A 25,709-nucleotide genomic window follows, 5' to 3' on the forward strand; every position below is an offset into this window, starting at 1 on the left:
CAAACTGCCGGCGCTCGGCAGCGACGCATTCCGACGCGCTGAATAAGCTGCGGGGCTAGCTGGCTGGTCTCGACTCCTCTGCAGGTCCGTGGCGGCGGGATCACAACCGTCGCGCAGATCCCCCAGAGTCGGAGAGCGCGACCGCAGGTTCCTTGTGCCCCCGCAGCCGCAGCGCCTCCGCCAAGGCTTCGCGGCCCTGTCAACTTCCTTGCGTTTCTGCGGTTATGATCGGACTGCCCCAATCGCCTTGCAACCCCGGCATCCCTCTCGGAGCTGATTCCGAGATGGCTGGGCCTGGGCCGTGCGCACCGCTCTCCTCCCATCTCCCGGTTCTGAATTTCCCTACCCAGGGCTGCCCCGGAGGGGCGGGCCCCGGCTGCAGCCCTCCATGAGGTCACCGCGTGTGGTAGCCAATCCGCGGCGTTTAAGTGGGCGGGGACCCCGTCGGGTCCCGGGAACCGAAGCCAAGAGCGAGCGGGGGGGGGGGGGGGGGAGGATTTAGGGGGGAGGGGAAAAGCCATGGGGGGCACCCCCCGGAACCCCTTTCCCAGGCGCGCGCTCTCCGCTGGATGAGGCGCAGAGAGACACTTTCCCCAGGATAAGTGTGGGGGAGGCTGACTGGGGGCTCCAACGCCCGAGGCTCCGAAAAGAGAGAGTTGGCGGAGGGAGCGGACTCCGTGCGGGGCCATGGCCTAGGCCCTTCGGCCCCGGCCCCGGCCGCAATGACCTCTTTGCCCTGCCCGCTCCCTGGCCCGGACGCCTCCAAAGCCGTCTTCCCGGACATCGCCCCCGTCCCATCGGTAGTGGCTGCCTACCAGCTTGGCCTGTCCCCCGCAACCGCAGCCGCCTCCGATTTGCCCTATTCTGGGCCGTATGGCCACGTCCTGCCCTATCCCTGCCCTGGGCCGGCGACCCCCGGAGACTCCTACCTGCCCTGCCAGCTACCCACGGCGCCGTCTCAGCAGTCTCATCAAGAGCGGGAGCCAGGTAAGTACGGCCGCAGCGGCTCTTCCCACCTCCGGGGTCCTGCTCCAGTGAGCCCCTGAACTTCGCCCTCGCCTGGTTGGGCGCAGCTGGCGGGATTCAGACCTTACTCAGATTCCACGGGATCTGGGGTTGGGGGGAGGGCGAAGGGATGGGGCGGGAGACAGGGGGGAGGGGCGGGGGCGAGTTGATCTAGGTCTCCTTTCAAGACCGACCTGGTTTCGATTTGCAGTTATGTGAAGGCGGGTGGCAGGGCTCCCTACCCCACCCCCTTGGAGCAGCAGGGTTGTGTACCTACTTATAACGGAAAACTGAAACAATCCAGATGTGGGTGTAGGTGCCTAGCCCCTTCCCTAGGATTCTCTCCATCATGCACTCCTTCTCTCCTCCATGTCGCCCCTCTCCGCGTTCTTGTCTCATAAAGCAGTGCTCAAGCCACAGCCTGATAAGTAGAAATCAGGTCCCAGCTGGAGGGCAGTAGAAGTGGGGGTTTATTCGGGGCCCCTCCCCCTCTCCCCAGCTGGCACCCGAATGTGCCAGACCGAGACCAAAAGCTGACCTGGTAGAATCTGAGGCTAAATCCTACTACCCATTGTTCTAAGAATGTAGCCACAGGTGGGTCAGGCAGTCTCTCCTAGTAGATCTCAGCCTTCCAGCCAAAGGAACTGGCCATTCCTGTTATCTCCATCCCTTGCCTTTGGGGTAGGTCAGGCCCCAGTTACATTGCCTGGAGCAACTCTGAGCTCCTAAGAAAGCGCTCACTGGAAGGCCTCAAAGAAGCCAGGGAGCTGGCTAGTCTTCCTGGTCCTGGGCCTTGCACAGGCTGTACCCATGCAACACAGTACATACATCCATCTGTAGTGGCTTGGGTTTAGAGCTCAGTTCCCCTGCACTCCCTGTCCCCACCTAATTACCCCACAATTGTCCTTGGCACAGTTTCCTCTAAGGATGCACATCCACTGGGTGACTTAGCCGGACTCAGCCAGGACCAAGATGTCTCCCTCCCTTCCCTTGTTGCTCTGCTGAGACATATGAGTTCATAAACATCAGAGCCAGAAGTGACCCTAGAGATTTAGGAGCTTCTTAATGTAGAGATGGGCAAACTGAGGTCCAAAGAAAGGGTGTGCATGGGTCAAGGACACAGACTGTTTTCCAGGCTTGGCGCTTGCCAGAAAAGAGGATTTTAGGGAACTTCCTCAAAGCCCCCAAAAGTTAACTGCCTTCTGTGCTAGAACTGGGGCTGCCTCTTTCCCGCTTCTGGGTCTGTGGTTGGAAGAGGAGCAGTTGGGGAGGGGGTGTTTCTACAAATGATCTAGTTTCTAAAAAACGAATCCCTTGGCCTCTTCTCTTCGGTATATGCTAATGTGGTACATTTGTGTGTGCGTGTGTGTCTGTTTAGTGGGGTGGGAATAAGATAACTTTGTCCTTAAGAGAATTCTTGGAATTGGGGTTGGCATTTTCAGTCCTGTCTTCTACACTCTTGCCTTCCCTTTTCTTGGTTTAAGGACAAGAGAGCGGAAGGTTCCTTTTCTTTACAAAGTTTCCCCGGATCCAACGAAAACCACACATGTCCTTAGATTAGATTATAGCATTTACCTACTGAAACTGGGGCATTGGGCTCACTCTAGATTAAATGATTGGGGTGTGAGAGAGGGCTTGGGGGGTCTTCCTTTTGCCGCCACTCTTGTCCACCCCAGCCTCAGGGAGAGGTTTGGCTCCAAGTGAGCTGCGTGCCACCACCCCGATGAGCAGGCAGGTGCCGCTATGGTCCAAGGGAGGCCCTTGGGCTCCTGAATCAAGACCTGGGCAGATCCAGTCGTGACTTCTGCAACTGCTGTGGAGAAAGCAGCTGTCGGGAAAGGAACTGGGAAGGGTCTGGGGGGTGTCTGCTGGCAGAGTTAGGGCGCGGAGGGCTTTGAGAGCTTAGCAGCTGGGGTAGGCTCCCCGCTAGCTCTGCCTCACGGTCCGAATTGTTTCACGCAGCCAGAGAGGCACGAGTGGTCGCCGGGGCGGCGAGCAGCCGGGTCTAAGCAGGGGAGGCCCGACAGGCGCGGGCGGGAGCGGAAACCCAACGGTTTTTCTGGGAATTGGCTGAGGCGGGGGTCGAGGGGGGTGGATCTGAGAAGCCCGCAGCGCCTGAGGCCAAGGGTGAGGGATGCGGGGGAGGTGAAGGCACAGGGTCACCGTGGCCGGTCGAGGGCGTGGAACCTTAAGTGCGGGGTGAGCCCGACCGGAGGAAGGGGGTGGGGGACGCGGTCGGACCCCCGCTGCGTCTGGGCACCCGGGCGCAGCGCTCTGTCGACTGAGGTCGGCCGGCAGCCCTGCGAGGAATGCAACGAACCCTAAGCCCGCGGGCATTTCGGCCGCTCCGTCCTCCCCAACACTGCTCTCTACACGAATGGTCCCAATGTCCCCGTAGAGTGGCGTAGTTGGGGCCTCCCGGATCGGAAGAGGGGAACCCCTCGCCCACCCCCATCCCGGGGCCGAGCTGTTCCCAGACCGAGATTCCTCAAGAGGCTGGGCCGGGAGGCAGGAGGTGACCAGATCTCCCGCGGCGGCACCGCAAGCGCGATCCAGCAGCGACCCAGAGGGCCTGCGCTGCCGGCGCTGCGCTCTCTCCGAACCCCGGTCACCTTCCGTGCTAGCCGGGAACCCCTCCGTGGGTGCGGCCGGGCGGAGGAGGGGGCTGCCTTGCACCACCGGGCTTCTAGGGCCCCTGAAAGCCACTACTCTAGCCAGCCAGCCTTGGCGGATGGAAGAGATGGTCACTCTTCTGGAGGCTGTGTCTCAGGAGAGGGAGGCCCTTACAATAGGGGAGGTGATGGCAAACCCTGGGGCACTTTCCATACTCTGAAGCTGGGAGGGCTGCTCATCCTGGCGTTCAAGGCCCACTCTGCCGGGCCCCTCTGACCACCCCTCTTCCGGCAGCGGGGAGGCTGCCACGCAGACACTGTCTCGGGTCTCCGAACAATGCTTTTGAGTTCCCCCCAGTCCGGAACGCCCTTCCCCCTTGCTCTCCTGGCCTCAGCCCAGCCCTCGACCCAGCCCTTCTTCCCCGCCCCGCCCCAAGCTGGCGCCACCGCACGCGGCTGAACTCTGTCATCCCGCCGCTGGGCGCCGCCCCGACCCTCGCTCCGGCCGGTGACGCTGTCCCCCTTAGGGACACATGAGCGTTAAGAGTGGGAGCTCCCTGAGGGCAAGAACTGCGGCTAGTCCCACGTGGCACACAGTGGACGTGTGGGGTTTGAAAGGAGGGTGGAGCGGAAGGTAGAGAAGGGCAGAGCCCCAAGCCCAAGTTTTTGCTAACCCGTGGCCGGAATGCAAACGAGATGCAGATGAGCCGTGAGACGGCGCGTCAGCCCCTCTATGCGTGCACACATCGTCTCGGGCCGCCCCCCAGACTCGGAGAAGCCGCCGCTGTCCCCGGAGCCCTCGGAGCGGCGCCCGCAGGCCTCGACCAAGAAGCTCCGGAAGCCGAGGACCATCTATTCGAGTCTGCAGCTGCAGCGCCTGAACCAGCGTTTCCAGCACACGCAATACCTGGCTCTGCCCGAGAGGGCCCAGCTGGCCGCGCAGCTTGGCCTCACCCAGACACAGGTGGGGCCAGTCCCATCCTTCCTGCCTGCTAGCCCTCCCCAAGTGTGTTCTCTGGGAACTCACCCTCGGGTGTGAACGACTCATGAGCCCCCAAGCCCTGTTTTCACAGTTCTAGCTGGCCCCCAGGAAATTGGGGGAATGTGTTAAAAGGTGTGTGCGGGGGGGTGCGGGGGAGGTAGGGCGGTGATTCAGAGGGTAGAGGAGGGTACCCAGACTGGGAGAACTGTGTTCTAACTCAGATGCAGGAACTCAGGGCCTTCAGGAGCTTATGGAGGGCTGGAGCAGATGTTCCCAACTTCTGCTCTTCTCCCAGGACGGCTCCCTCCCGCGGGGTCCCTTTCCCTTCGTCACTCCCTTCCACAGGCACAGTCCTCCTGACCTTCCATTCTTTCCCCTTTTCTCCCCGTAGGTAAAGATCTGGTTTCAGAACAAACGTTCCAAGTACAAGAAGCTCCTGAAGCAGAACTCTGGGAGACAGGAAGGGGACTTCCCTGGGAGGTCCCCCTCCCTGTCTCCCTGTTCCCCACCCCTTCCATCCCCCTGGGATCTACCCAAGGCAGGGGCCCTGCCCGCCAGTGGCTATGGCAACAACTTCGGAGCCTGGTATCAGCATCACTCCCCTGATGTCCTGGTTCCACCTCAGATGATGTGAATCTGGGGAAGTGCAGGTCAGGCTCCCAGCCCTCCTATAGCGCCCAGGCAGGACCCAGCCCACCTGCACCCCTCCTGGGCCAGGAGGAAGCCAGACCCAGATGGGTTTTCTCAGGAGGAGGAGGAGGAGGTAGAGGAGAAAAAGGATGGGGTGGAGTCCTTTCCTCCTTGCCTCATAACCCAGACAGCCTTGGCCATTGCCCCCCACCACCACCAAGGACTGGACACCTTCCCTCCAGCTGGTCAGAGGCTCTGGAGAGAGACTCATTGGCTGGAGTTCAGACTTCCCAGGACCCCTAGTCTTGCCACTCCTCCTTGAAAGGACTGCAGTCCCACCACAGCCTGGGCTTCAACCAGCAACAAACACTGAGTGTTTTTTCTCTTTGTGTGCCTTGGGCCCTGCCCAACCCACGGGTGCGTAAAAGCAGAAGTGAAGTGGACACCCAGAGTCTCCAAGTTGACCGCCATCGAGACCCACCCACTGATTTTTCCTGATTTTTCCCCCCGTAACTGAGACACCTACTCACCATCCTCTGATGTAGTTGGGATGGAGCAGAGTTTTGTGCACCTATGGGTAATTTTTACCCTCTTCCTAAAAAAGCCCCTTTTCCCCATGTCTACCCACTATGAGTAGATAATGGACCCAATTACCCATCTAGTATTTATTATTAAGAGTCTGATTCCTACTCCTAATACCTAAACAAACCCACATGCACACACTCTCTGGAAGCCAGCAGGGTAACACTTTGGGGAGAATGGGGACAAGTGTAGGTAGAGATGCCCCCAAATAGGTGGGGTGAGCCCAGCAGTTTAGCTCCTCACAGCTGTCTCTGTCGAATAGAACTGCTCGTATTTATAACCAGTCTGACTAGCAGCCCCCCAAGCTCTTACCAGCCCCCATATCATAAGCATCCAGAGATTAAAGTCTGTACAGAAGCCTGGGCCTTGGCTGTGAGGTATGTTCGTCTCATGACTTCTGCTCAGCTTTCTCTTCTCTCCCACCTGACCCTTCCAGCACTGAACCGGAGGCACTGGATCCTCCTCTACCACTAACTGGCTATCCGGTTCTAGCTCTGGAATGTTCTAGTAATATCCATATTTTCAGACACTCCAGTGTGAAACCAGAAGATGCTAATACAGGGAACGATCAAAGTCTGAGTGATCCTCACAGCAAATTCTCTCCTGGCCCAGTTCTGGAGGGAGCCAGGCACTTCACAGCCCCCTGTGCCCACCTTCAGCCCAGGGAGAGCACCTGCTCACCTTGGGGGAGGCCACACCTACTGACCCAGTCCAGTCCTCCCCTGGGAGAAGTGAGCTCCTTGGGGTGGAAAGGCCCCAATTCACCTAGTGGAAGGGGGAGCAGGAGGGAGAGGAGAAGGAAAACCCCAGAAGGAACTGGACTTCTCCATCCAACGAACATTTGTAGAGCCGCTGCTCTGTGTTAGATACTGGGGATATCAAGGTGACCTAGGCAGACCCTGTGGGCTAACAGAGGCCAGACAATGACCAGCCACTTGTGTGAAGTGCCAGGCTAAGGGAAGTACAGAGGGCAGTGAGGGCATAGTCAACACACACACACACACACACACACACATGCGCGCACCTGGCACCCAGCAGCAGGGGAATTGAGGACAGGGGCTGCAAATAATTCAGGGAATCCAGCCTAGCCTGGCCCGAGGCCTTGGGGGAGGGGCCTCCAGTTCCAGACTAGAAGCTCCCAAGTCAAGCTTCCCTCTTATACCTAAACCCATTCCCAAGCAAACTAGAAAGCCCACCCAGGCACTTCTCACCAACCCAGGCTGGCCACAGAGAAGCCCAAATTGGAGTCTTATGTAGGGGAGAGGGGTTATGAGAGTCAGTGGGAGCCCCCCACCTCAAAAGGGCTGCAATCAGCCCCTCCTAGGCCCTGTTATGTGTCAGCGGCCACCCCCATTCCCCAAAATACACATGGAGGGGTCTCCTGGGGGTGGCAAATGGCACAGGGTGGGTCAAAGACAAGCTCTAGGAGCAGTGAGGAATGAGGATGTCAGGAAGAGAAACGCCTTCCTCTTCCTCCCCACCGATGCCTTCTCCTGCCACTCGCCACCCACCCCATCTCCACCGGCTCTCTTGGTAGTCCCAGCCCCAGATTCCTCCTCTGGGTCTTCTCTGAAGGCCACAGGTCCTCAAGGCAGCTGTTCCCTCCCACGGCAGGTTGCACTCTTCTTTCCACAGACCTGAGATAAGATCTACCGCTCCATCTCGGAAAACCTCCAAAGGCGAGATTAATTGGACAGCCCGACAAGAGTCGCATCGTTAAAACAACAGCCCAGATTGTAAACTTCAGTAGCAGAAGGAGTGTAATTACTCTTCCAGCCAGCGGCCAGCTGAGCTGACGGTGCCCCCTCTTCCCTACACCCATCCATCCTCCCTTTTCAGGGGAAACAGGAACCCTTGTCCACTTGGGAGCTGGTCCTGTTTCCCTGGGCTCCTGACTGCTGATGGAAATGAACCCCAGTGGAAGAGGTACCCCATTCCCTTCCCACATACCACTGGAGCTGCAGAAAGGGAGGCTGTGGTTTCTTCCTGTGAGGACACCCCTCTGGGAAAATTGGGTCAGTAAGGCAGGGGGGACACTACTGAATGGTTTAGAACTGGGGTTTTGGCCTCCAAAGAGTCCTGCTCTTCTGTGTGACTTTTGGAAAGTTACTTAACCTCTCTCTCCGCCTCCTTTCTCTCCCCCCTAAGATGGGAACACTAATAGGACCTGCTTCCCAGTGCGGTCGTGATGATGAAATGAGATGGTGCTTGTAACATGCTTGACATGGTACCTGGAGCATAGTAGGCACTTAATAAGTGGTGTTCGTAGCTGCTGTGTGATTATCGAAGAGGAGAGGTCACAGCGATGCTGAATTCATACTGCCACGGCCATCCATTCACCTCCTGCCTCCAGCCCACCTGCCCCCTCAGGGCAAGGAGGAGAAAAGGGGCTGGAGACTAGAGAACTCCACACATCCCGGGTCATCACCTTTGAGAGGCAGGACACAGGCGAGGACCTAAATGCAAAAGCGCCGGGATCTAGAAGCAGCTGAGCCTGGAGCCCACTCTCTCACCTGCACGGGTCTTAGCCACAGGAAAGCTGACTGGGAGCTGTCCTGCCCTCTCCCCACGTGCTATTTTAAGACATGTCCCCCATCTCTCCCCCAACAAAATGAGATTCAATTAATTCAATTAAAGCAATTTTGGGAGCAGCTCCTGAAGGCTTTCAATGCGAGATAATTACAAGTAATTTGCCGCTGTGAAGAGGAGAAGGGCACACTGGGTCTGGGGGGAAGGAGTCAGCCCCCTCCCCACCAATCACACACAGATCTAGAGGGATTCCACACTGCCATCTGAACTGCCCTCCCATTGGCCAAATTACTTGCAGGTGGGAAGAGGGAGCTTGCGATGGTGGGAGGGGGCTGGGAAGACCGAGTGACAGACCGCCCCTCCCCCACCACACATCTGCCCTGCAAGGTGGGGTGCGGAGCTGGCTGTTCCCCCGACAAAATGTCTGCATAGCCCGAGCAGCTGATTACTCAGCTCCAAGCCTCACTTGAGTTTGGATGCCTGAACTTGCCTCTGGGACTGTATCCAGAGTCAATGGAATGTTATCCGGGTAGCTGAGGCCTGTGTAGATGAGGCCTTAGAGATCAAGGACTTCCCCAGAACTTATAAAGGATGTGGGTAGAGCGGGGAAGGACCAGAGAAGACATACACTGACTTCTTGCTTCCAAGGAGGTGATGATACACCCACTCTCTCTCCTCCCCTGATCCGATAATCAGCTTTCTAGTTCTGTCTGGCATCTAACCTCAACTCTTGCCGTTGTAGTGGTGGCAGATCTCCCAGCTTTCTGTCCTTGGGACCACTGAAGCCTCTTCCTTCAGAGAAGCATCTTGCAGGTGTTTCCCACCCCTAATTCACCTGGGATAACTCTTTCCTTGCCAGGGCTCATATGTCCGGGGAGGAGGTGGAGGCGGGTATGGTGCCTAGAGGGGACTGGGGTGGAAGGTAGGAGGCTGGGACCAGTGTGTGGGGATGGGCTTCTGACCTCTGCAAAAACTCCTCTGAACCCTGTTCCCAAAATACCTGGTTTTCAAGGGTCGAATGTCCCCCTTCACCTGGGATCCCCTGTTCCAAGAGATGAGTAATGTTTTAACAATAAGGGTAGAAAAGAAAAATTCACTGACCCTAAAGTATTTCTCTTTCATATCTTCCCTTCTCTCCCATCTGTCTCCTGGCTTCTCCCATGCCAAGGAGGAGTGAAGAGGAGGGGCCCTTCAGCTCTAGTCTCCCCTCTCCAGCCCTTCCTCCCACCCCTTCTCTGAGTAGCATTGCTGTTGGACCTGGGACAGCCAGGGAGAAATCCTATCAGCGAGTCCCTGGGCGACTGCTGTCTCTCCCCTTCCAAGATGAAAAAAGTTAGAGAGAAAAGTGGCTGCCTCCTCATGCCTCCCCTTCCCCCTTTCCTGGCCAGCTCGGATTGGTTAAAAGGGGGGGAATTAAAGTTTCTTCTACCCCAAACCTCAAAGTACAAAGGCCCCAGACAAATGCACAGAGACAGGCAGATGCAAGGACCCAGGCACAGGGACATCATAAGGGCACACACATTGCCATAGAACAAAGTGCATGCACACACACACCAGCATACGTGGAGTGGGCAGAGCTGCATGCAAGACACACGTGAGCATGTGTACAGGAAACCTTCCATGGTTGTACATGGACATATACAGAGAGGTACACTCCCAGGTTATGTATTCACAGACTGAAGCACAACACAAAGGGATGAACCAAGAGGAAATGCCCAGGGACTTAAACACATGCGAAAATAGACTGAAACATCCCCAGAAATGCACAGACTGGCTTCCCTATGTGTGAGCTTCTCCCGCTCCCTTCTCGTTCCCACCCCCTTTTCCTGGCTGTCCATCTCCTATTTTCTGAGAATATTTCCCTGGTAAGCAGCTGGGGAGAGAGACCGAATGGCCAAGAACCTGATAATTTGATTATAACTTTATTTTCTTTGTTCCCTGAAGCCCTGCCTGCTTCCTTTCCTGAGCTCCAGCAAGAGCTCCCGTCCCAGCCCTTCCTGTGGCTCCCAGATGTAGCCATAGATTCCAGCCCTGGCACAGAAACCCAAAGGCTGTCCTCTCGGAGGGCTCCACCGAACCCTCTGCGCCCCTGCCCTGACAGCAACTCAAGGAGGAGGGATCTCAGGGGTCACAGGGTGGTGAGGAAAGCACTGCTTTGGTTCCTACTTACTGTGCAACCTTGGGCAAGTTACACACCCCCTCTGAAGCTTAGATAATTTCTCTTCCTAAATCCTCTGTGTGTGTGTGTGTGCGTGTGTGTGTATAAGGGGTTGATGTGTACCCACCACCACTTTTCACTCCAGTCTGGGGCATTGTAAAGCACAGCCTGTCTCTCCCATCAGACCGGAGGCTCCCAGGGTACAGGGCTTTGCTTCTCCCACCAGAAGGGGTGCCTTCTGCAGCTCTTTTCAGTCCCCATAGTTTGATGTCTCTAAGGTACTCAGCCCCAGTGGCATCCTGGGAGACGTGTCTGCCAGCCCAGGAAGGGAAAGGAGTTGGCTTCAAGCTTCCTCCAAACACCAAGGTTTCTGACTCAAGTCCGCGCGGCACCAGGCCTTCAGTCTCTCTGGCCCCAAAATGGAGAGGTTACTTCATTTCCAGGGGACGGTTCTACTTTCTGTGGAATATATTCCTCCAAGCTTCATCGGAACCATGCCCTTTCAGAGTTCAGTTGAGTTTTGGGTCAGGTCCTTTGGCCAGCCTGAGGACTTCCACTCTGGCTTGTAGCCCCCATTCTCTCCCTCTCCGCACTTCAAGCTGATGAATAACATACAGGCCAAATCATGAGGCCAGGAGCATGGCCTCTAGATGATGCCACCCCAGTCATGAGGCTCCCTGGAGGGCATCATTCCTTCCCCTCTCTGCTCAGGGGTCCCCTTGGCCTAGAAGCCTATGGCCGCGATCACCTTTTCTGTCCTGTTCTGCTGACCCATCGGGACTAGTGCTTCTTCCTCAGACTGGAGGTTGCCAGGGAGCAGGGCACTGGCCTCCCCTCTCCAACTGGGGGGCTCTCCCCTCGGTGGTTCCTTTCTCTGCCTGACCACCCCTTCCCCAAACCTGATGCTCCCACTCTCTTTGGGGTGGAGGGCCTCAGTGCGTGGGGCTGGGCAGAGGACTAAGTGTGAGTGGGGGCATGGGATCCTTGCCCAGGTCCCATCCCTCCCACTTCCCACCATGCCTGCCACAGAACCACCAGACCACTCCTCTCAGGCTGGCCCCAGGAGCTGCTTTTTCTGCCCCTGCAAGCTGGGGCCTGCTGCAAACTCCTCCTCCCAGCCCTGGGGCCACCGGGAATTCTTTGCTCCAACAGATTCTGGGGGAAGCCAGACTGTGGGAGGCTGCTGACATGCCTCTGCTGGGCTCCTGTCACATTCCCCAAGCCCAGGGGGATCAGCTGGATCCACCAATGCAGGCTTCTTCCACCCCTGGTGACGTCCTCAGGTCCTCTTACCTCCTTCCCCAAAGCCTGAATCTGCCCTGGGACCATCCCTGGCTTCAACTCCCTCTCACTCCCAGCCCCTTGGCAGCCCCATCCAAACAATAAGAATTATTCCCCCAGCCCCTTGGAAAGTAAAATGTGTCCCCTCGTCCAGAGAAACTTCGTGGAGTCTCTGGAATGCCGATGCACAGCTGAGAGGCCTTGGGCAAGTCCCTTTACCTTTCAGGATCTTTATTTCCTCACTGTGCAGTGGGGATAATGATCAGAATGATATCTCAGAAGGTCATGGAGGGGCTTCCCTGGTGGCACAGTGGTTGAGAGTCCGCCTGCTGATGCAGGGGCCACGGGTTCGTGCCCTGGTCCCACATGCTGCGGAGCGGCTGGGCCCGTGGGCCGTGGCCGCCGAGCCTGCGCGTCCGGAGCCTGTGCTCCGCAACGGGAGAGGCCACAACAGTGAGAGGCCCGCGTACCGCAAAAAAAAAAAGAATCTGCCTGCCAATGCAAGGGACACAGGTTCGAGCCCTGGTCCAGGAAGATCCCACGTGCTGCAGAGCAACTAAGCCTGTGCGCCACAACTACTGAAGCCTGCGTGCCTAGAGCCCGTGCTCTGCAACACAGACAAGACACCGCAATGAGAAGCACACACACTGCAACGAAGATAGCCCCTGCTCACGGCAGCTAGCAAAAGCCTGCGTGCAGTGACAAAGACCCAACGCAGACAAAAATAAATAAATTTATTAAAAAAAAAAAAGGAAGAAGGTCATGGAGACAGGGAGAGTGCACTCTTGGTGCATTGTGAAATACACCAGGTATGCCAGGGGATTCACCAGGTATGCCAGGGGATATGGTGACCTATTCCTTTGCCCCAGTTCCCCGATCTGCCTAAATCCTCCTCTGTCCCACCAACTTACCACATAAGGGTGAAGAGTATAGCCATCCCCAGGAACACGCACACAAGAAAAAAATGAAAGCCAGAGGCCTTAGTTCAAGTCCAACTCTATGACCACGGTCAAGTTCCTTCCCCCCCCTCCTTTTTCTTTGTTCTAATTGAGGTAACATCGGTTTATAACATTATATAAGTTGGGGACGTTTCCTAACCTCTCTGTACCTCACCTTCCTCATGTGGGAAATGAAGATAATTCATAGCATGTGCTTCTTAGGGTGGTGAGAACTAAATGAGTTAAAACAACAAAAGGAAAAAAAACAACAACAACAACAACAAAAGGCACTATAACACAGTCAGGATTCAGCCAGGATTAGTTGTTAGTATTATCTCTGACCGCCAAGCGAGAAAAACCTTCTCTGTCCCTGAGATGTCTTGTGCAGATATCCCTGTTCCTCTGTTGGTCTCCACCTGTGAGCAGAACCTTAGTCTGACTGTCTTCCCCAAACACCCCACAGCGAGAGGGGTGGGCTGGACAGAAGCTGCTTTGTGAAGAGGGGAGGAAGTTGTGCAGGACACTGGCTAAAGGGTGAGGACTTCTGACTGTGCTTCCAGGACAGCCCTCTGAGCAGCCCAGGTGAGAAGGTGCCTGAAGAGGTGAGATCATCCCGTACCTGTGTCTGGATCAGAGTTAATGCAGAGGCAGGTGAAGTTCCCGACTTCTCCACTCATGGAAGATTACCTCTGCTATAACCCCAGAATCCCTCCTGCCAGACAAAAAAATCAGAGAAAAAGCAAAAGCAGAGAAAAAAACAAAAGATTTCTTTTTAATGATATTTGATTGTATACCTAGAAAACTCAAGACGCCTTAGCGGGGAGAGATCTTCCAGAAGTAAGAAAATTTTGGTATAGTGGCTGGATACGAGATAGATACAGGGTGCTGTTCACGAGTCTTACAATAAATGAGGGGAAATATTCCTGTTACAATGGAAACACAAATTAACGAACCACTGCAAGTACGTAGATGTGGAGAAGCAGCTCTTCAGCTGGTTAGTAACTGAAAGATACAGGCGTACCTCGGAGATGTTGCGGGTTCAGTTCTAGTCCACCGCAATCAAAATGAATGTTGCAATCGAGCGAGTCACACAAACTTTTTGGTTTCCCCGTGCATAGAAAAGTTAGGTTTACGCTACACTATGGTTGTTCACACTATAGTCTATCAAGTGTGCAATAGTGTTACGTCTAAAAAAAAAAAGTACCTTAATTTAAAAATAATGTTTTTGGAAAAATGGTGCTGATAAACTTGCTCAACTCGGGGTTGCCACGACCTTCAATTTGTTAAAAAAAAAAAAAGATGGCAATATCTGTGAAGTGCGACAAAACAAGGTGTGCCTGTGTTAACCCTGCCCTCTTCCCTTCTGCTGGTGCTACGGCCCAGCACATGGGTCTGTCCTGGGTGGCTGTCCTTCCGTTACCTCTGAAGCATGTGGCAGACTTAGGCTGGAATCAAGAAAGGACTTTCCCAGTAGAGGGAGGAATTCTATATGAGACTCCCCCTCATTAGGAGGAAGGGTCAACTTTGGGCCCATTGAGGGCACCTAGAACTCGCAAGGTCAACTGAGGAGTGTCCTAACTGCATAAAAGCTGGTTTCATCTAGAACCGACAGTATAGTTTATTGAGCTCCATCACTGGGCCAAGCTTTGTGTTAAGCCCTTTATATGTGTTATTTAATTTCCTCAGAAATCCTGAAAGATACATATGATTAGCTCCATTTTATAGATGAGGAAAGAGAGCCTCAGAGAGGGCAAATGACTTACCTGAGGATACACAGTGAATAAGCGTCAAAGTCAGGGTTAGAGCTCAGAAGTATTCATACGTGTGCCTGGGTGTTTGCACATGTGTGTCCTACTTTATGACACCCTGGTGTCTCTAAGGGCACAGGGCAGATCTGGGAACAGGAGGGAAAGCTGAGCCTGGGCCCCTCTCTGCTTCCTCTCCATTTCAGTCTTAGAGGCCATGGGGTGGTGAGAGGCCCACAGGCCAGGGATTCAGAAGGCTAGACTGGAGGACTTTAGGGGAAACTACTGAACCTCTTGAACCGCAGTTAACTCACCTGGGAAGTGGGATAATAATGACACTGCCCTTGCCAGGCAGTTGAGACGGTGCCTGTAAAAGCAACTGGCTTGGGACTTGGCGCACAGTAGGTGCTCCATTAGCATCTTCACTGCTCAGATCTTGGGAGGATCTGAGACTGCACTTGGGAGACTTCCCTTCCTTACCAGCCAGCCTCCTGCTTCCTCTGGCCTCCTGCTTTCCTCAGCTTTCCCCCTTACCCTCCCTTAGCTGAGGGCATGTCACGCCCCCCTCCCCCACTGGTGATTCCTGAGCTCAGGGCAGGCCTGACTGGCCCCAGGGGTGGGCATGGGACAATGCCACACGCGTTGCATGACGTGGTCAGATGCCCTCAGTGCGCAGGGAAGGACACGCTGCTGCTTCTGCCACTGCCATTTGCCAGGTGCAAGATGAACTGTCCAGAGTGGGGGGATACCCCCTCCCCCGCCCCACCTAATCCTCCAAGGTGCGGAGTCTCTGGTCCCTGCCTACTCAGCAGACATTGCCAGTCCTGCCCCCATTTGCTCCAGGAGACAACCCAGGAATTTGGGCCTTGAGGCCCCGCCCCGTCTCAGTCCCCTCCCCAGCTTTGCCTCCTACCAGGGTGTCTATCCCAGCTGCCCTGGGTCCCTAAGTCACTCATTCTCTCAGCCAGCCCACCTTGGGGCTCAACAGGCCAATTCCACACTCTCTCCTCTGCCAGGAGGTCTCCTAAATTCACTGCCCCTCCTTTGCTGTGTGACCTTGGGCAAGTAACACAGTCGCTCTGGGGCCACTTCCGAAAGAGATGATGCCTAGTGAGGGTGCAGTCACTGTTCGTTCCTTCAGTTGCTCAGAAGCAGAGATTGGTGATTGGGTGCTAGGTGCTCCTCTCCCTGTCTTGGTTGACCCCTAACAGCCAAGAGAGGGGGGCAGTTACCATTCCCCCCTCAGCCCCACACTCCCTCATCTGATGGGAGTGGGAGGGATTGTGTGAGGGGTCCCAAGAGCTCTTTTCACTTACTCGTCTGGGCAGTTGATGTCCACTGAGTTTCCTGCTCTCCAGTCAGCGCTACGCGCATGGGGTGGACACACCAAAGCCCCTGCCCTCATGCTTGATGTCCCAGTTCAAACCCTGCCCAGCTCTGCCCCCAGGGACCTTGGTATAAAAGACTTCCCCAGGCCCCTTGCTCTGCAGCCCAGCAACCCTCCCCAGGGTGAACAAAAATTCTCCGCGTGGTCCATGCCCAGTGCTATAAGCGGGGGACGAGACAGTAAAGGTGAGACACAGGCTCTGCCTCCACAGAGCTAGGACTGGGGGCCTGGAAAGAATCACTCAGCTAGCAGTGACCAGCATGGCTGAGTGACAAAGGAGAAAGACAGGGGCTGGCGACCCGGGCTGGAGGTCCAAGAAGGTTTCCCTGAGGAACTGACTTCTGGGGGCGAGGGACTGGGCCCCTGAAAAGAGCTGGAGGCTGGCCTTCCTGACTCCCTGGCTCCAGCCTTCTCTGCCAACCCCCCAACCTGTTCCCTCTGGCCCAAGCCGCACCAGGGCCCCCATAAACACTGTCGTCCAGCCCCCCTTCCCTGGGGCCAAGGAAACTCATCTCCAAGCACGTTTTGGCTTCTAAGCCTCCCAGCCTCACGCTGCTGGGTGGTTGGTAAACAGCTTGTTAAGGTGATTAACGCTGCAATTAAAGCTGGAAAAACGGAGGCCAGGGTGCTGGCTGAAGGCTCTCCCTTCCCCTCCCCCTCTCTGTTACCCCCCCACCGCCCTCCTCTTCCATCCCTGCGGGGCTTGGTTGATACAACTCAGCCTGACGAACCAAAGCCCTCCCCTAGGCTGGGAGGCTGCGCATCCAGTGTCCGGTTGGCCTCCGCTGCCCAGAATCCCTTCCCTGCGGAGGTTGTGGGCTCTGCTGGCCCGGGGAGTAAGTGGTAGTGAAGGTGTGTTGCTCAGGCGGGTGGTGTGCAGAGGCTGATTTGGGGTGAGGTCTCTAAGATCCACTAGTACCTGGGACCCCTCAAAGGGAGGGGCCTCAAGGACAGGGGTAGAGACCATCCTTCTCTTCCACTTCCGCAAGTGAGAAGGGCAGGGGCCGTCTCCTTCCAGTAGAGGGGCAGGAGTTTCCTTTCTCCAGGCTCTCAGAGTCAGGGTGGCTCCCAGCACATCTGAGGGTCTGGAAGTGCCAGACTCTGAGCCTTGCATCCGGGGAAGGTTTTAAGGACCCACTGGGTCCATGCCTCCCCTCCCTTCAGCATCAGCTCTAGCCAACCCGTGAGGGCCCTCGAGGCTTCTGCTCTCAGGCTCCCCCACAAACCTTCCTCTGCACCCCGTGAGTCCTAGGAGAGGAGTTATTCTGCAGGTGGGGTCTCCAGGGAGTATGTTCGCAGACCCCCATCTCTGCCTGTCATGCTGCCATCCTTCTTTCAAGGCATAATTCAAATCCCACCTCCCCCGTGAAGGCTTTCTACATTTCCTTCCCACCTACCACCACCTGCCCCTGCCCTTTCCTCTGACAACCCATCCAGTCCCTCTGACTGTGTCAGGTTTGCCCAGCTGGGGGCCTGTCCAGGGTGGGCCCTGCTTCTGGCCATGGAGCTCGTAGGCCAGGTCTGTGCCTCCCTTCCCCAGGCTTCAGTCATCTGTGGTACCAGCTCCTAGAACAGTGCGTGGAATAGAGCAGGTGCTCAATAAATGTTGGTTGAATCCTTTTTGGAGCGCACCTAGAGATCGGTGGATTGACCAATGTGGTAAGTGCAGCCAGGAGCCTGGGTCTGAATCAGGCACATTGAGGGTGGGATGGGGCAGGAGGCTAGGTGGGCAGTAAGCCCCATCTCCACTGTCACCATCGTCAACAGCAACTTTGATACACCGAGCAGTACGCACCACGTGCTGGGTGCCTTGTGAAGCGTTTTACACATATTATCCATTTAGTCCTTGCGACAACTACCTGCCAGGCAGGTAGCATTATTCCTATGTTACCGATGAGAAAACTGAGGCTTAGAAAGGTTAAGTGACTTGCCCAAGATCACACAGTCAGTAAAGCAGTGGAGGCAGGACTGACTCCAGGTCAGCTGACTCCAGCGTGCACATTCCTGACTACAGCATTAAGCTTTTCCAAGCATCAGCCCTGAGGAAGAAGCCCAGCCCCTCCCGCCTCCACTTCTCCCAGGGAAGAACTCAGGGAGGAGGCCTGGAGGGTTGGGGTGGGCACAGCTGCCCAGCTCTCTGACATTCTGCCCTGGCGTCTTAGTAACCTGAGCTGCAGAAAAGCCCATGAAGAGCACGCATTCTCCAGACAGACCAGGGTTCAAATCCCAGCATTGCCATGTATTAGGTATGTGAACTTGACAGAGATTGGACCTCTCTGAGCCTCAGCTTCCCCATCTGAAAATTGAACACTATACCACCCCCTCCCTGGCTGTTGCGAGGATAACATGCAAAGTGCCTGGCATGGAGTAGGAGTTTAGCAAATCCAGCCCTTATTAAGGTTTGGAGAACAGTGATCCTCAGGGCAGACTGGGGTTTCCTCGCCCCCCTCTTCTTCCCTGAAGGTTGTCACGAGGCAGCGGGTGTAGTCAAGAAGCACCTGGCAGAAGATGGGCTCAGCTGCCCCACCTAGGCACTCTGCCAGGTCCCCCACCCAAGTCCCTGTCCTCGTGGCTCTCCTACCCACCAGGGCTGTGAAGAGGGCCACCTGCCCGGCCTGGAGGTGAGGAGAGGAGGAAGGGGAGGTGAGGGGCGGGGCTGACCCTGAGGGAGGTCACCCGGGCAGTTAATCCAGCCTGACAGAGCAGGGATGAGCAGGGAGGAATTAGGGAGCTTACAACATCCTTTCATCCCGCAGCAGCCCGCCCCGCCAGCCTGCCCGCCCAGCCTCCCTCCTTCCTTCCTCTCTCTTTCTGCCCTTTTTTTTCCCTCTCCCTCCCTTTGCTGGCAGCCCAGTCCTAATAAAATGCAGTGTCTCCAGTAAGTCTGCCCGGCTGCCGCCTCGCTGCTCCTGCCTGCACGCAGCCCTCAACCCAAACTGTTCAGCTCAGCCCCGCCTGGCAGCTGCCACTTAACCCTTGCCAGCCTGGCTGGCGTCCGTCCGTGGGCTGGAGGCCCTCCTCCCTTCCACCACCCTCAGGCGTGGTGGGAGGGGAGGCGTATTTTCTGAGAGGCAGAAGGGTGAGGTGAGGGCTGGAGGGCCCCCACGTTCTGGAGCCCTGCTGTTCCACAAGGCCCTTCTGTCTTCTGCCTTCTCATCCTTATTCGGCTTTGTGCCTCACAGAGGCCAAAAGGGTCGGGATTGTTGTTCCCATTTGACAGATGAGGAAACTGAGATTCTGACCGAGAGGTTCCAGGCTAAGCTGGGTCACCTCGGCTGCTGGGTGGTGTTGCTGACTCTCCATCCTAGACTTTTTCCAGTACCGGGAGCTGCCTACACCTGTGTGTGCGCGTGTGTGTGTGTGCGCGCACGTGATGCTCGGGTGGCTTGAGCGATGTGTGTGTGCACCTGTGTACCCCTTGGAATGTACGATTTGTATATTTGTGCGATGCTGCCATGTCTCAGGTGTGCGTTTGGGTCTGTGTACTGGCCTCAGAGGGCAACACGTTTGCCTGAGGTGGGAGTCCGTGTATGCGTGATGGTAGAGAGATGCGTTCCTTGGTACGTGTGTGTATAAGCGAGAGAGGTGGCTTCACAAGCGTGTGCGTGCATTCACGCTGTCTCCCATCTGTGCCAAGACGTTTGTTCACACACACACCCCTCCGTTCCTACTGCCACCTCCGGCTCTCTGTCCCCAGAGTCTGGCAGCTGGAAGAGGAGGGTGGCGGCACTGCTGGCCCAGGCCAGCAGCCGCAGCAGCAAGAGGGCTCTGAGTCAGGGCCCGAGCACTCCCAGGGAAGGTCAACGTGGAAACCCCTTGTCTGTTTCCATGGTCCAGCCTGGATCCCAGTGGCCTGGGGTCCCTGCCAGCTGTGGGACCAGTGGCGTTCCCCCTGCCTGAGGCCTCACCCTCACCCCCAGCTGAAAGGGATAGACAGGAGGGTGAGGGGCCAGGGCATGGAGGCAGGCGGTTTACACGCGTGTGCAAGCGTGTCTGCGTGTGAGCCCAAGATCACAGAGCAGCCCTGAGATGACCCGGTGGCAGTGGCGGAGGGCTGCTGGCTGGCAGGGGACGCCAAGCCACCAAGCAGAGTGGAGTCAGGGGGGCCAAGGGCTGGGAGCCTCCACTCCCCAGACCGTGGGGGCAGCCATGGGGTCAGAAGCACCTACTACCCGGCGCCCAGCTCAGCCCAGTCCTCGAGCCCAGAGCCCCAGCACTAGGTCTCCAGGGCTCTGACTCCCCCAGGACACCCTGGAGGCTCAGAGGGCTTTCCCCACCAGACACCTTCCCCAACTCCCGGCCCTCCGCCGAGAGCTGCCTGCCTCTAGCCTCCAGTTCAAAGAGCTCAGTGGTTATTTTCTTCTTTTTTATTAATGTTATATATAAAGATGGGTCCAATAAGAAAGCAGAAATGAGAAGGCTGGGAGGGGGTGGGACTTGGCTTCGTTCCTCTACCCCTGGGGTGGGACTCTTCGAGATCCACCACGTCTCTCCTCTTGCCTGCGCCTCCCACAAACCCAAATCCAGCCGGAGCCCACATCTGTTTCTCTCAGCTCACGACGCACAGGCACAGGCAGGTACATCCAGGAGGAAAGGGCCACATAAATAGGAAACCACAGTAGGGAGGAGGCTGCTTCTCTCTGTTGCTTTAAAAAAAAATACATACTATATATATATATAGCTACAGTCTTCTACCTCTCCTTTTCTTCGATGTTCGACCACATCAGGGGTGGAGGAAAGTTAGCTCTGGGGGGCGTCTGGGCCAGGAAGGGGCAGTGCCACTGACCCTTCAGACAGCCACCCCCTCACCCCTAAAGGCACCGAGTTATAACCCTTCCCATGTGCCCCGTTCACCTCACCCGACATTCTCCGTCTTGGTGGGAATTATCTGTTTCCAAGGCCACCGGAAAGGGGGTGTTTGGGGGTTTGTCTTGTCTTGGAGATTTGGGGTTTGGCGCCAAAACTCCCAACTTACTGGAGGAGAGGAATAGGTGGGGTGCGGGTGAGCAGAGGCACCCACGCAGGGGAGATTGGTCCTATCTGTTAACAATGCCCTTTGTCTTCCTGTTTTTCAACAGCTTTTGAAACCAAAGTTGTGCAAAGTCCTGTACATGGAAGAAGAAATGGGTCCTCGGGAAGGATGCCTGGGATCCACCCCTCCTCTCCGACCAAAGCGGGGGAGGGGAGGTGCTCCTTGAGTTCTCTCTAAAGCCACAAATATTAAAAGCTTCCCTTACTTGGGGGCTTTTCTTTGGTTTAACCCTCAAACCCTAAATGAGGGCTAAAAGTTCAGGGTGGGGCTCGTTGAGGTCTCCACCCTGAGTCCCAGTCTCAAGGTTCAATGTCTTTTTGGCAGAGGGGATGCTCAGTTAAGGGGCAGCCCAGGTCCCCATGGCAGGACCTTAGGCCTGGCAGGTCCCAGAATCCACAGTGCCTGGTGCCCCAGCCCAGGCCTGACCTGAAGACGCTCCGCGGTGTCCCCAGTGCCCAAGGAATCCGGTCTAGGGACTCGGTACTAAGTTTTAGAATCTGGAAGGTGATGAGCCATTTAAAGCCAATCCAGGCTCTTGGAGCAGAAGGGAAACAGCTGTCCCAGCTGGAGTGAAGTTCCCAAACATCTGGAGGGGCACCCCAGTGTCTAGGCAGGGGAAGGGAAATTCAGGGGGCATCCTTGGTCCATGCAAATTTCATCTGGAAGCTCTTGGGTCCCTGGAGGAAGGGGCAAGGGAAGGGGGAAAAGGGGTGTCCTTTCCCCTGTGCTCCTCGATGATTCCTGAGTGTCGGCTAGGACGGAGGCGCCTTCTGCTTGGTCCTGGGGTTCCTTCGTGAGAGGTTCAGGCCAGGTGGGTGCTCAGTACACAGCCCCAGGGTTGGGCGGGGGCCCGGGGGAGGCATGGTGCAGGGCGGCTGGTTGAGGCGGCGGCTGCTGTAAGTGGGGTCCACTCAGGTTCTGTGCATGGTACCAGGAGTTGGTGGGGTCGTCCAGGTAGCTGGGGGAAGCACTGTGCAGGAGCGGCGGGGGCAGCTGGCTGCGGGCGGGGGCTGGAGTAGAGTGGGAAGAGGTGTCCCAGAGGGCGGGTGACGGTGGTGAGTTGCAGGCCATGGAATCACTGTTATTGGGGCTGTGCTCCAGGGGCGCCTCCCCGTTCTTGTACAGCTTCTTGAATTTGGAGCGGCGGTTCTGGAACCAGATTTTCACCTGCCCCAGAGAAGAAAGGGGGAGCTAGTTAGCCTCGCAGAACGCTGAGTGAAAACCCATCGGGGAACCCAGCCTAGAGAGGGCAAGGCCAGCACCCACCGTCACACGAGATCCAGGCAAAACCCAGGCACCCGAACCCCCAGGCCAGCATCTTTTTTCTGTCGGGGACAGAACTTCGGCCAGGAACTACTGACTGCCTAGGTCCAAAGCGTGTGACCTTGGGGAAGTTACTTAACCTCTCTGGTTCTTGCTTTCCTCATCTACAAAATGGGGATGACGGCAGCACTATTACCTACGTCCTAGGGTTATTATGATGCTCAAATAAGTTAAGACAAATAACTCAGAACAGCCAGCCATACTACTGACATAGTAAAGCACTGAAGAAAAGGCAGCCCAGGTGGGAGATGGGCGGTTTGTGGTATTTTGTTCACATTGGAAACCCAGAAGCAGAGGTGCACAGATACACAGAGACAAATGCACACCCACATAAGCATCTCCATGCGCGGCAACGTACGCACTCACAGCTTCACACACGAGACACCAGGCTATAAAGACACACACATGCACAGATACAGCCAGATAAGCACCCTGCAAAGGTGAGCACCCACGTCCACACACTCAGGAGCCCTCCAGGGCTGGCTAATGGGGGTGACCTGGGGACTCGGGAGCAGGTGAGCCATGATTCCCCAGATTTCCCTTGGGGTTTCTCCCCCTCCCCCTGCTGCTCTCCACCCCATGACTGGTACAAACAATGAATCAGCTCCTCACCGGGTGACCCAGATTCCCGGCGGACCAGGCCCCACGCAGCCGCAACCCAGGCCCGTCTGTCAACACCTGTAGGGAGCCAGGCGTCCGCCACTCCTCCCCTGAGCGGTGACAGGCTGCTGGGGGCTTTAGGGACAGACTGGGGGTGGGGAGTCCCACCTCTGAGTTCCTGTCCGCCTTTGCGGGGAATCTCTGTTCTTGGCTCCGGGCACACACAAAGGGGTGGAGCATTTGGGTGCTGAGAAGGAATGCAATCTTTTGATACAAGCACACATTTTTGTACATGCACTCACCCCTGTACCCAGTCAAGTACATCTGCCTTGCCATCTATAAGCACAGAGAGCCTTGAAAGGTCTCACTCCTTAAGTGTGCTTTCCCACATGTACACAGATCCATTCGCCTGTGTGCAAATATATACATGAACACACGTATACGTACACCTCTTACACACACATGCCTAGCCTGGGGGGAGACACGGTGTAGACTCCTATCAGTAACCAATCCTGTGAGTGACCCACACTGTTGGGGGCCTGTGGGAGCTGTCAATTCTGGGGTACAGGGAGGACACCTCTCCTTGTGAGAGACTCAGTCGCACAGGTTCACAAATATGCACGCCTGTACACGTGCTAATGCACAAACTTCTAACAGAGGTTGAGATCTGGGGGCCCCTCCACCCACAGGCAACGGTTTCAAGGCCCTGAGGGGAACGTAAGAGGCCATCTAGGGTCAGCAGCGCCCGGGGAGTCCCGGGGTCCCGCGGGGCCCCACCGAGTCCTCGCGGCCCTCGACCGCCCACCACTGACCTGCGTCTGCGTGAGGCCCAGCTGCGCGGCCAGCTCGGCGCGCTCGGGCAGCGCCAGGTACTGGGCCTTCTGGAAGCGGCGCTGCAGGGCGGCCAGCTGGTAGCTGGAGTAGATCGTGCGCGGCTTTCGGACCTTCTTGGGCTTCCCGTTCACCATGCGCACCTCGGCTTCCGGTTCCTCCTTCACGGACACTGAGGGCAACGCACGGGGATAGTGGGCGGCTCAGCCTCGGCCTGCGACCCCGGGGCCCTCATGGGCCCCGCGGGACACCCAACCCTCCGGCCCACCTACCCACCCCGGGACTTCCCGGCTGCTCGCTCCGCCGCCGGCGCCCCGGGTGGGAGCTGCGGCCACAGTGCCGGGCCGGCGGCCGCCCGCGACGCGGCGCTCCGCCGCTCCCAGCCCCGCGCCCCCAGAGCGCGGTCCCGGCGCCAAGCTACCACCGGACGCGCACGGCCTCCGCCTCGCTCTCCGCAGCTCCCGCCACCGTCTGCCCGCCGCCCTGTCACCCGCACCACGCTGTCGGTCGCTTCTCTCCCTCTTTCCCTTCCGTCCTCCCTTCCTGTATTGTTCTTTAAACTTTTTATTTTAGAATAGTTTTAGATTTCCAGAAAAGTTGCAGACACATCAGACTCCCTTCTTCTTTCCTTCTTTCGCCCTTTCCTCTGTTCCTTTCTTGAGTCCTTTCTCTCACTTTGTCTCTCCACTTTTACACTGACTCCACTTTTCTCTTTTTCAGTTTCTCCACTCTCCGCTGCTGCTTCCCTCCCTGTTCCGGTAATTCTGAGGGGTCTCTCTCCGTGTCCCCCTCACCTTTCTCCCTCCCCCCCAGCCCAGATCCAAAGCGGGGTCGCAGAGCTTCCAGCGCCCGCTGCCTACCCGCCAGCCCTCTACAGCCCGATGGAGGACCGCCTGCTGAAGTGCCCGGAGAGCACCTGGAGCAGGAGGTTCTCTGACATCCACAGCCCCTGCGTCCTCGCCTCGCTCACCCGGATCCTCACCCAGGACCACGGCGCCGCACACGCACCACGCCCCGAAGGCGCGCAGTCTCGGGACTGGAAGGTCGTCTGTCCCCTCTGGGGGTCATCTAGCCCACCTTCTCTAACTTCGGACAGGTACATTTCTTACCCGAGGCGCCTCCCTAGATTTCCGCTCCAATTCCTCGCCTTTCTCTCGCTCGCTCGGGAACCTCCCCGTGTCCCCCACTCTCCCGCGACCCTGTGGTCCTCACCTGGGTCCTGCGCGGGCAGTGGCTGTTCCCGGTAGGCTCCGTATTGCCGGTAGGAGGTTCCGTAGGTATACTCGGACTTGGGCGAATACGCGCCCGTGCCTGCAAGCCCGTTGAGGTTGAACTGGTGGTGGTAGGTGTAGGGGTTCACGGTCTGGCCATACGGCTGGCCCGAGTAGTAGTCGTGCTGGGGAGCGCTGTAGTAGCCCAGGTCAGTGACGGAAGACTCCGGCAGGGTGGGCGAGTCCTTGGAACCCGCATGGCAGCTGAGCGAGCTGGAGATATCGGTGAGGATGCTGCTGAGCTTGCGATCGAAGGAGCCACTCATCCTGGCGGGCGCCGCGCCACCCCCCGGGGCTGGCCTCGGCCGGAGCGCCGGAACCGGCAGGAGCGCGGGGGAAGCGGAGGAGACGAGGCGGGGGTGCGTGTCCGGAGGGCAAGGGGAGGTCCCGGCAGCGTCTCTGGGGAGGGCCGGCCGAGGGGCGCTTAGACCGTCGCCGGGCTTCCGGCGGTCGCGGCGCGCCTCTCGTAGCGTCCCAAGCCACAGTCAAATGCTACCAGCTCCGCCCGGCCAGCCGGTTATAGACTCAATAGTGGAGTCGCAGAGGGAGGCCCCAGCGCTCTGATTGGCTGCAAGTCTTGCCTTCCAGGCAAAACATGCTCTTGAGCTCTTTCGTTCCTCTCTCTCTCTCTCTCTCTCTCTCTCTCTCATTCTTTGTTGTTACCCAACACACACACACACACACACACACACACACACACACACACACACACTCACACAGACCCCTCTGTTCCTCCTCCTGTGGGTCCCTCCCTCAGCCCAGATAAACCCCCAGTGTCTCTGAAGGAAAGAGTGGGAGGAGGG

General features: G+C 57.0%; 2 protein-coding genes across 3 annotated transcripts; one reads left to right on the forward strand and one right to left on the reverse strand.

The window, feature by feature from the left end:
* Positions 1-571: 571 nt before the first annotated feature.
* Positions 572-6,171, forward strand: DLX4 (distal-less homeobox 4). Of its 2 annotated transcripts, none has more exons than XM_065897616.1 (3): positions 572-987; positions 4,385-4,650; positions 4,991-6,171. In XM_065897616.1, the coding sequence occupies exons 1-3, from the start codon at positions 723-725 to the stop codon at positions 5,231-5,233; spliced, it is 774 nt and encodes a 257-aa protein (XP_065753688.1). In that variant the 5' UTR covers positions 572-722; the 3' UTR covers positions 5,234-6,171. The 2 variants fall into 2 exon arrangements, with proteins under 2 accessions (XP_065753688.1, XP_065753689.1); XM_065897617.1 differs by having other exon boundaries at positions 723-987; positions 4,385-4,581; positions 4,991-5,233.
* Positions 6,172-20,201: 14,030 nt separating this feature from the next.
* DLX3 (distal-less homeobox 3) lies at positions 20,202-25,374 on the reverse strand. Its single transcript, XM_065897640.1, has 3 exons — positions 24,848-25,374; positions 23,617-23,807; positions 20,202-22,048 (listed from the first exon to the last, which is right to left on the reverse strand). The coding sequence occupies exons 1-3, from the start codon at positions 25,170-25,172 to the stop codon at positions 21,701-21,703; spliced, it is 864 nt and encodes a 287-aa protein (XP_065753712.1). The 5' UTR covers positions 25,173-25,374; the 3' UTR covers positions 20,202-21,700.
* Between the last annotated feature and the right edge of the window lie 335 nt (positions 25,375-25,709).

The sequence above is a fragment of the Phocoena phocoena genome, chromosome 19 (genome assembly GCF_963924675.1).
Source record: "Phocoena phocoena chromosome 19, mPhoPho1.1, whole genome shotgun sequence".
Taxonomy (NCBI): Eukaryota; Metazoa; Chordata; class Mammalia; order Artiodactyla; family Phocoenidae; genus Phocoena; species Phocoena phocoena.